The sequence below is a fragment of the Phalaenopsis equestris genome, unplaced genomic scaffold (assembly GCF_001263595.1).
Source record: "Phalaenopsis equestris unplaced genomic scaffold, ASM126359v1 Scaffold202294, whole genome shotgun sequence".
In the NCBI taxonomy this organism is placed as follows: domain Eukaryota; kingdom Viridiplantae; phylum Streptophyta; class Magnoliopsida; order Asparagales; family Orchidaceae; genus Phalaenopsis; species Phalaenopsis equestris.
Window position 1 is genome coordinate 341,498 of NW_018222004.1, and position 11,457 is coordinate 352,954.

General features: G+C 32.0%; 1 protein-coding gene across 2 annotated transcripts in view; it reads left to right on the forward strand.

Moving 5' to 3' along the window:
- LOC110036079 (glycine-rich RNA-binding protein RZ1A) overlaps positions 1 to 10,586 on the forward strand; it is a 20,127-nt gene extending 9,541 nt beyond the window's left edge. The window contains exons 2-5 of one of the 2 annotated variants that reach the window (XR_002295199.1): positions 5,542 to 5,665; positions 9,089 to 9,642; positions 9,719 to 10,245; positions 10,335 to 10,586. Coding sequence is in view for 1 of the 2 variants with exons in the window: in XM_020740431.1 (XP_020596090.1) it covers positions 5,555 to 5,665; positions 9,089 to 9,619 (642 nt within the window). In the remaining variant the exon portion in view is untranslated. Of the gene's footprint in view, positions 1 to 5,541; positions 5,666 to 9,088; positions 9,643 to 9,718; positions 10,294 to 10,334 lie in introns of those variants that run through there. The other variant, XM_020740431.1, reaches the window with a different exon arrangement.
- Positions 10,587 to 11,457: the final 871 nt, after the last annotated feature.

The window sequence follows — 11,457 nt, forward strand, 5'->3', positions numbered from 1 at the left end:
ATATATATATATATACATATATATACATATATACTTTTTTTTTTAAATCAGGTGTAATTTCTGATAAATATTTTTTAAAAAATGACTCAAATATTAAACATTGGCTATTGAATAGAGACACACACACGCACAAACACACAATTCTTATGTTTTTACATATATCAAACGTAAAATAATATAATTTTCTTTTAGATATTTCTACAAAAAAGGGAATAATAATATTTTAGTCTGGCCATTATAACATGTTCATAATAGTTGAACCTAAAGAATATTGCACTTTGAAAGATTATTATTTAGATAAATCACACCGAAATGCATTATATGCATGAAATATTTTAGATTGTAAATATTTAGTGGTTTAATTCGTATTAATGAATTTTGTATTGATATATTTAATAGGTTGTTAAAGACTTTGTACTCAACAAGAATTTTTATTTCATGTTTTGATTTTGACAAACTCTTGTTAGGTTTGTAATACAATTAAGTGATTCTATTGGTAGAAGCTATTACTGATTTTTTGAGACTCTTATATGACATGGATGCTTTAGCCAAAACAAAAACTCAACTTTTGAGGCGAGTAATGTTAGAGTCGAATTACCTAAATGAGTAGATAAATCACACCGAAATGCATTATATGCATGAAATATTTTAGATTGTAAATATTTAGTGGTTTAATTCGTATTAATGAATTTTGTATTGATATATTTAATAGGTTGTTAAAGACTTTGTACTCAACAAGAATTTTTATTTCATGTTTTGATTTTGACAAACTCTTGTTAGGTTTGTAATACAATTAAGTGATTCTATTGGTAGAAGCTATTACTGATTTTTTGAGACTCTTATATGACATGGATGCTTTAGCCAAAACAAAAACTCAACTTTTGAGGCGAGTAATGTTAGAGTCGAATTACCTAAATGAGTAGATCTTAGTGAGTGAGCTTGAAATTATTTGTTCTCTTTGTGTATTGTATATTCTGTTTTATTGCTTTCTAATAAGTCATTCTTTGATTACTTAAATATTTGTCAAATATTCCAACTATGTTTGCAATATTTGGATGTGTACAAATTTGCGTATTTGTAAGACATTTTTTTGTCAATGTTTAATAAATCTCAATTTTACTCCTTAAGCAACAACAATAACAACAAGAAGCATTTATCTCACTAAGTGGTGTTGGATACCTGAATTATTTTTCTCTGTTATGCCCTACTGAGTGTCATATTTTCAAATAATTCTAATAAATTAAGATCATTTTTTTATGCAACATGCCCAAGTCTTTTTTTGGTTTACCTCTACCTTTTTTAACATAAGTCAATTCTATAACATCTACTCTCCTAACCGAGTCATCAGATGGTTGATGTTTAATGTGACCAAACCATCTAAGATGACTCTCTAAATCTTGTCTACTAGAGCTACTTAAACCCTTTGGCGGATATAAGAAGCATTTGACCTTGCATTAGACCTTGAAGCATTTGTTTTACATTTTGTGTAAAAAAATGAATATATCACCCTAAGCATTAGATCTTGCTTGATATACAATCGTTTACAAAATTTGCTAAAAATTTTATTAATATATACTGCTTGTGCCAACCTAAGTATATTATGAGAATGATCTTGGTGAATTTATATACCCACCACAAATTCTTTTGATTTTTTCATTTTAAATTATTTTAAAGAAATTTTTTAGATTTCTATTATAACTCTATCACTGCTTACTAGGAGGATATCATTAATTTTTAATTTTACGAGAATGAATTTATTTGCTTTACGCTTTGATAAACTATTATTATTTTTTAAATACTAAAAGAAGTAATCACTTGGTTAAATTTTTTATACTATTAACTGGATGTTTCTTTAAACTACTTTTCTTTAAACTACTCACATTTTCTTAATTTTCGCGTCAAATGTTCTTAATCTTTGGATTGAAAGTTTTCTAATTGCACTCTTTATATACTTGTTTAATGTCACTGTTAAAATTAAAATCTTTTCATTCATTTAATATAGCTCCAAATCATAGTTTGTTGCAAGTGCTATAATAATGCTAAAAGAGTCTTTTAATGAAACCCCAAAAAAATCTTTGTAATTAATACATTCTTTTTTAGTAAAATTTTTAGCATTGAACAAATTTTATGTTTTTTGACATTACTTTTTAAATTTTTTTAGTTTTAAAAATTTATTAATAATTTACCGATATTGTTGGTTTATGCAATTCAACATGATTTCAATCCGTTTTATATTTCATTTTTTTATTTTATGGCTTCTATCCATTTTTGGACTGGACACATGCAACTGTAGCTTGGGGTCTTTTGGCTATGGAGATATTCTAAAACAATTTTTTTTAAGAGATGGATCATACTCAAGATAAAGTATTTTGCTATCAAAAAGAAATGCTCTCATTTGTTAATTGTATTTCTAAACTTTAATACAATTTATTAAATCGTAAATTCTTAACAGTTCTTGACTATATTGCAGTGAAATCTATAATTCAAATAGTTACTAAACATCTTATCTCTAAGCAATTTTTTAATTAAGTACCTTGGCTTTGTTTTTTGATTTTGACATTGAATATATTTCAGACACATTTAATTATTTACTGACTTAAAACTAATTTTAGGGCGACAGTGTTATCAATCAAGGTTAGGGGTCCCATAGTACCCCATAGATGTGGAGGTGTTAGAAATTTGACCTGTAAACTTGGTTAGATGATACCTCTACAAAATCTTCATCATAATCAGCCATCTCTTGAATTTTTAAATGAGATTCTGGTTGTTTAATCAAATTTTTTTTATTAAGCCTACGGCCAGGATTATTATTGAGGTCAGCTTCAAGGATCATGAAATTAATTGTCCTCGGACGCTTTTGGAGCATTATTTGTGAAAATTTCCATATCCCCCTCAGGTCTTCTTACATCAGGATGCATTTATACAAATTTTGATTTCGTTACTTTGTGTAAATTCTAAAATAATATAGATGAACCAACTAGAACTATTGCCTATCATAAATGCATGGTTAATAGAACCCTGCATCTTAAATATTGGGGATTGTATCACTCGTAGGAGATAACTATATTTACCATTGTTCATCCTCTTTAACAAATTTCGTTCAACTACTATATCTATGTTAAGGCAACGATGAAGACTCTTTCTATAAAAAATGCCAAACACAAATACTTGTGCATATTTTAATAATGAAGGAAATTATTTGGAAGGAAAAAGCTTTCATGCTATTAGTGCTCATGGGACAAATTTGGTGCTGAGCTGGAAATTCCACTTGCTTATATTAAACATACTTGAAGGTTGCAACCATGGGTTGATTCCCTCCAAAGATCGATGTTATTAATTCTAATAAATTTATCAAAGTCTAAAGCCTTTTTTATTATTTTATTGAGTCCCAAATCACTTTGTGGTCTAATATTATCATCAGTCTTGATCGCTTAAATTGACTTTGTTTACAAAGACAATTCTTAAATAATGCAAGTTAATGTGAATGAAAAACTTCAGTTATAATGATTGTAACTGTCAATAATCTGGCTAATCCATACTGAGCTTTTTGACAGCACTACCTTCTCGTTGAGAAGTATTAGAAAAAAGATTTGAAGGAAATATTTTCCCGAAATTTTAGATCATTTCAAACAATGGATGCTTGAAGAATATTATAAGCAATTTTTTGAGTTTCCAACTCCTATTCCTGTTTCTAATGTGAAGATTTTTATCTCATGATGGTGAGATATTCACCTTTAATGAAGACTTAGCCAGAAAATGGGCTTAGGCGCTAACATTATATTCTTAATAGCTCCCATAACCAACATTAAAGCACTATGGAGACCTTTGAGTAAAGGCTTTTATCTGTAAGCCTTCCAGAACAAGCAATGACAGTTGGCGGCTAATTTTACAGTATAAAATAAGCAATAATTCCTACCAAAAGGCAACAGGTGGTCCATGCTTCAGTGAATATATGATTATGATTTTACCTTTATTCACTTTATTTCTTCTATTCAATTACTAGAAATAGATTGTCTTCGGAATTGAGCTTCGGGGAGCCATCCAATAAAAGGAAATTCCTTTTGTCTTTTAGAAGTACATTCCTTGTACTAACAATGTAGATTCCTTGCATCGGAATTTTTAAATCTAGTTTGAGGTAATCATCTCATATATATATAAGGGTTTGCTGGCATATATTAATGCAGAGCAAAATACTCTTGAGTTTGGCGTGTCTTTGTGTGCTTTGTTTTCAATTGTGTTTGCAAACTTCATCTTGTAAATATAGCTTTTTAAGAATAGAAGTTGTCTCAAATTTTGTGTTGTTTTAAGATTATATAGATGAGAATCATTACCTTGACCTTTGAAATTCGAGATTTTATGAAGCAAAATTTTACACTCTTATTGTTTGTGCTGTTGCTTATGTTGGTGAGGAGCACAAGTAGAAATACTAAAATCATGGTTAAAAGGAAGAAACTTGTAAAATAAAGGAAAAAAAACCAGTAAAGCTTAAAAATGCACTTTTTTATAATCAGTGGGAATTTAATAGGTTATGACGCTAAAAAAAAAAAGCTGACATTAAAATCATTGAGTTCTTCAGCTGCATAATGCAAACATATTTCATGCAAGAATGAGCTCCAATTACAAGAAAATCCTCGATGGGAAAGAGCTGTGGTGCAATGCAATTCTCAGAGAAGCAGAAGGTTAATGATTTCACAACGAGGGGCATTGGGAGGGAGGACATGCAAGTGTATTCTTCTCTTTAACAGCATAATTTATTAGGTCAAGCTGTTTTTTTTAATCAAAATTGAAGATAAAATTTGAATGTATTGAAAATGATTAACATGTAACTAAACTTTAACCCCATCATCCATATGGCATGAGAGAGAGGCTATATGGCGTGAATGGTAAAGTTCTAGTGGTGGCACTGAGCAAATGACCTTTGAAAAAATTGAAGAGCTAATTGAACGGTAAATAAGTACTTTGATAAGTGAAGGACCTTGGGTAGCTGTGGAAAATTCTTGTTTGATGGGGCTGCTAAGCATTGTAACTTGAGAAGAAAGTGAAAAAGGGTTGCCTGTGTTTCATTTCCTTATTTAATACTGGCGGCTGGACAAGACGGTTAGACATATATCTTTTTGTGTTTTCCTGATATTATTATAAGTTTTCATTTTTTTCGCTTTTATGATGTACTAGCTTCTTAATCTTCAACAGTACTTATAGGCTATTTACAATTCTTAAATTTTACAGTGTTTCTCGATTGGATGAATGAACATTATATGTTCATTTTTTTTAATAATGTAGTTGATTCATCTTGCAGTTGTAAGCGTTTTTGTCTGCTTTAACAAGTCGTATGATGTGCTTATCTATCATTATTCCATGGCTTCACTTTTGTTACTCGATTCTTATTTGAATATGCTACAAATTTATATGCATGTTTTTTCTTATTACTAAACGTTTAACAGGTATGCAAAAGTTTAGGTGCTCATATAATTTAGTTTGAATATTTCATTATACGGATTCATAATAGTTAACCATTGTAATCTTATCTTTATATTTTGGCAGCTTCTATTTATTAATGGGTGATGTGGAGGAGTTCCGCTGTTTTATAGGAGGCCTTTCGTGGTCCACAACTGATAATTCTTTGAAGGATGCATTTGAGAAGTTTGGCCGTCTTACTGAGGCCAAGGTATCCCTGAATTTAGAATTTCCCCCATAGTATGGAAAATTTATATTTCCTTGCAGTGGCACTAAAGGAATAGCTATATCCTAGTATTTGGAAGGTTTGTTGCTCTAACTTGTTAATCATGAACTTTATTAGTCCTCAGGTAAGTATCTTAAGTCTCTCATTTTCAATGTTCATTCATCCAATCGCCAATTTTGGGGTTTCAACTCAGATGAATAAAAACTTCCATCCCATGCTCAAGATTGGCTTACATAATTGCATTGGTGATACTGGTGATGTAGGTAAACCGTGTAAGAAAATAATGAAAATAGGAAGGAAGATGAAAATGACAAATATTTATACAAACAAAGCCTCTTAATCTCATGTTTTTGGGTTATACAAGTGAAGCATCAAAATCATGGAATGCAGTATTTTAATGATACCATAATTTTTTTAAATGGTTAATAACGCCTCCTATTTATAGGACAAAATAAGAAATTGCTAACAAATGCAATGATACTGATTACAAATGTAATTACAAAATGACTAAATCATCCACGATAAAATAATTGATTAGAATTTATATTCTTCAACTCCACTGGCAGAATAACACCTCTACGATGAAGGGTGTTGATAAAAAAGGGGGACCCCATTATCCATGGACCGGAGAATGGTGTATGGTACTTCTGATGGACTAGAGGATGATGTGATCTTGAAGGAACTTGGAGAGCTCATATAAGCATAAGATTGATGTCTTGTGGAAAGAGGGCTGCCTTGTTGGAGATTCACAGATGGCTGGAGGGTCTAACACCTCTATGATGAATGGTGTTGATTAAAAAGCTTAGCCCCCGTTATCCATGGACCAGAGAATGGCGTATGGTACTTCCGATGGACTAGAGAATGATGTGATCTTGAAGGAAAATGGAGAGCTCATTTTGTATTGTGTATTGTCTTGATTACTCTAAAAATATTAATTTGAACCTCCAAGCATAAGATGGATGTCTTCTGGAAAGAGGGCTGCCTTGTTGGAGATTCAGATGATTGGAGGGTCCTAATGGGCTGCCTTCTTGGAGATTCACAGAAGATTGGGGTTGTCCAATCGATTGTCATTTCATTTTTCATGATCTACAAATTTCCTTTTCTTTTTGTTTTGTTTTTGTTGCTTTGTTCTCTTCTTTTTTTTTTTCGTTTTTGTTTTTTTTAATATTAAACCACTCTTCATTGTTTCATGTGAACAGTAATGTTACTATTTAGGTAGCTTGGGTTTTTATTTAATTGGCATTTGTTCAGAAAACTTTTGTTAGTTTTTTTTTTTTTAAGAGGAAATCAAGGAGAAGGTTTAAATGATAGGATAGTGGTTTTTTAAAAATTTTAATTTGTAATTTAAATTTGGATGAGACAAAATAAACTGAAATTACTGGAGAGGACGCTTGGTTAGTTGGGGGTTGTTGGAGAAGATTGAAGAGAATTGATCGAAGGAAAACAATATTTCACCATGGGTTTACTATTTGTGTAAACAATAATTTTATTTCTCCACAAACTATATTAATCAACTGTAAACAAAAACTATCAAAGGCTTTGATAGAAACATGAATAAGCGATAATGATGTAAGGATTCAAACATCTTAAAGGAAAAAACCCCTTTTGAACTAACAATATTGAATTTACGTTTATAATGAACTTATATCACAACAGCAATTACTAATGGATGCAAGGCAGTTTAAAGAAAAACTAGAAAAGATAATAAAAGATGCAAAAGATAAAAAGATCAAGTAACAAGATATGCAGGTCTCTTGTCTAAACAAATATATTATGACTCATGGAAGGATTTCAGGTCCCACACCTAACTAAAGATCATAAACCCAGTATAGATAATGAAGGGTCTTATTCTCGTGGTCAACTACCTCATGTGCTTCATTTTTCTTATTTATAGATGGAAGAAAAAACAAACTATTAACAAGCTACAAATAAACTGTTAACTTTTTGCCAATAAATTTTGATGAATTCATAAAAAGTATTAACAAAATTTAATGAAACAAAAATAGTATAATCATAACGTCTTAATGGAAATTTTGTTTTGAATTAAAAATCTTCAAATCATGTTTATAACGAACTTATATTGCAACACTCTAATACCAAGGGTTACAAAACAATCTAGAAGAAAAACTAGAAAAGATAATAAAAGATGCAAAAGAAAAAAATGCTAAGTAACATGATATGCGAGTCTTTTGCTTTTTCTTGTAGATTACCTCTTGTGGGAGGATTTCAGGTCCCACATCTAACCAAGGATCATAAACCTAGAACTGATGGAGGGTCTTCACATTTACATAAACTTTTTTTTCCATGTGATCAACTATCTCATGTGACTTAAACTTGTTCTTATTTATAGTTGGAAGAGGCAACTAACTTTTATAAAGCTACTGGTAAACTGTTAAAAATTTGCTAATAAATTGTTGATAAATTTCAAACAAGGAATTAACAAAATGCGATGCCATTAAATAGTATAATATTGAACTTTAAAAGATATAAATTAACTTGATATACATGATACAAGGAAAATTCAAATGCTTCGTCTACTTCAAATTGCTTGGGCATTGTTCATTAAAATTGTGCTGATGCTATTTTTTTGTTGTCTTGTATGATATTAAATTATCACTCTCACACAAATTTTTTTTTCTCAATTCTACTACCTATGAGATCATGAAGTCTTATAGAAGGTTTACTTGCAAAGTGGTGGGTTTTTAATGAATTTTCTCTATTGCAATTTTTTTTTTTTTTAAGTTAAGTTGGAGAGAAATGGAACTCAACTTGTTAGCTTGTGAACTGATTTGTTAAATAAATATAAATATGTAATATTTAAAATTTATTAATAGTAAATTATTTAAAATTAATTTAAAATGTTTCAAAATTTAATTCTTTTTTGTCAGCTGGTTCTTTATTTTCTTTTGATTTCCCATTCTTATTAGCATTTTTCGTATAACTTGAACCTATAGAATTGAACCCAGCTTGAGGCTGATTAATTAGTCAAGATCAAGATTAAACAAGGGTGGTTCAAGCTCTAATTGATTTGTTTACACTCCTATTAAGCATGGTACTTTATGGAAGGTCGGCTCATCACATATGAAGAAGTGATTCTGAACTCTATTTGTTGTAGTCCAATAATTTTCTGTCCTTGATAAATAGACAGCTACCTAACTTGCGTTATTGTTCATCACTTCTATTTATTTTCCCTCTTATATTTCCCTTCATAATAGATGGAAATTTTTTTGAATATTTTTTTAGTTGTTGATATTACAGCATTTCGTAATTACCTTGGTTTACAAAACTTATGCTGAACAATTATTCTGTGTGGCTGATTGAATGCGGAGATGCCGTTGTTCACTGTAGTTTTTTGTAGATTTTTTGTTGATTTGTATTTGAAGCTATCTCCATACGGTGAAATTGCAGGTGGTTGTTGACAAGTTTTCTGGTCGATCTCGTGGATTTGGTTTTGTTACATATGATGAGAAAAGAGCAATGGAAGATGCCATTGATGAAATGAATGGAATAAGCCTTGATGGGCGGTCTATTACTGTAGATAGAGCTCAGCCACAAGGCCCAAGTAGAGATCGTGATGGAGGACGTGATTATGACCGTGATAGAGATCGTGATCGCGGTCGTAGCTCTGGTGGAGGTCGAGGTTCTGGTGGAGACTGTTTCAAATGTGGCAAACCGGGCCATTTTGCTAGAGAATGTCCTAGTGATGGCGGTAGAGGAGATAGGTATGGTGGCAGGGATGACAGGTATGGCAGGGATGACAAATCTGGAGGTGGTGGAGGTAGCAATCGTTATGGATCTGATCGTGGTGGAGACCGTTATAGTGGACGCAGTCGAGATGGAGGTCGAGATGGAGGTCGCGGTGGATCAGGGAGTGACCGCTATAATCGCGATCGCTCTGGTCCTTATGAACGCCCAAGTGGTGGCAGCTATCGCAGTTGATGAGGCGGTCACTTCTGTCTCAGGTTTGCTGTGTGTATTCCTATTACCTATGAATTTAATGTCGTGATTTAAATTCTGTCGTCTGATAAAATTTGGCAGTGTTGTGGTTGGTGCTACTTTCATCAGAAGCTGTACGGGGCATGCTCCTTGGTGTCTGTTGGCCGTGAACATGCTTTCTTTTTTACTTAGGATTTGCTGACGTGCTGTCCTTTTGCAAGTGTGGATCTTTTACTGGATGATCTATTGTGTTTCTCAGATGTTCTTTTGCTGATTGCATCAACTGCTGCTTAATAGTTACTTGGCGTGAAACTGATCTTGGTACATTAGTTTACACCTGTTGCTACTAAATTCGAGTTGATTGGCTGTCATTCTCCATTCTGGTTCTTCTTTGGTGCTTTGTGGTCCTTATCTTGATGCCATAGAACCACTTGTGACAGTATTGAAAGGTCAAAATCAATATTTGAGCAAATATGCTTGTGGTCCTTCATGGGAACTGCGTGAGATTATTGGTTGTCCATGAAACTGCAGACTAATAACAACAAGAAAATGGCTTTGCATGTGTTCACTAAAGTTGCCATTACCGGGAAAGCAGTTTTTTTATTTACTCTCGAAGCTATAGAAATTTGGTAAGTGTAGATGCCCTTGATATATAGATGGGACAGTCAATTTCTTCATGATTCTTGATTTTAACCAAGCTAAGTTAAATTTTTTACAGGCTGCACTTGGGCTTTTAGATTTTGTTCGTTATTAGTGCTCTCTGGGTTACTTGATGGCTAGTCTTGCACTTGTTGGAATTTGGTTGTTTGCGTACCTGGGGCCTTTCATCTTAGATACAGTTTGGTTCCTTGTTCCTTTTTTTGATTGGACTGCTCCTGTCCTGTATACGCATTGCTGAAACACAAATTGAAGTCTTTTACTGCTCTATAGCATTTTCTGTGGTACAGATGCTCTAGTTCTCCATTGTTTCCTTCCACAGTTCGCAGCATACTGGGTCGTCCCATTTGCTAATTTATCTTGGCTCTTTTAGAGATTTCTGCCCTAGTTTTCTGCGTTAAAATAGGACTTGTTTTGCCAAGCGAATACTTATTTTGATTCAGCTTTCCCATTGTGTGCTCCCACAGAAGATTTTGCTAATTTAGACCTATGAAGTCAATGTTAAGGGATCTGTCGTCGTTGCGCTGTGGAATTCTTACATGTTCTCTTGATTAAGGTTTTCTCGCTTGTCTTTTAAAGGTCCATGCTTGCTAAAGGCTGTAAGAAAACACTTTTCTACTGGTTTTGCTATTGAATTTTAGAAGCTTCCTTGGATTTTATTTTTGTGCTTCTTTGCGTGACTTTATTAAACAATTTTATGTTTATTTCAAAATTTGTTTAAATTGCATGCCCATTCCTCTTGTTATTGCCGGAATTCAATCTTTCGTGAGCGTGCATATGTTTATTATCATATTCTCCCTTTTTTTTTTCTAGTTGCTATTTTGAGTGCTGGACTTTATAGTTTATTTCCATATATATAAAAAAAAAAGTTCTAGTTTAAGATGCTATTTTGAGTGCTGGACTTTATAGTTTATTTCCCCTTGAAAACCCTTAAAAACTTATAATTGTCAGTTTTAACCTGATTGTTCATTTTTATTGATCTTTTAATAAATAATATGCAGCAATAGTAGAAATGTTGTGATTTTGGGATTTCGGAATTTCTTTTTTTTATCAAAGATACTGATTTAAGTAAGCTATTAAATGTTCACTTGTATATTGGCTGTTTATCCGGGTTTAGATGCCGGCATATAGCTAAATCAGACTATTCCATCTTGAATTTTGAGTATAGTTTTAATAAATTTATG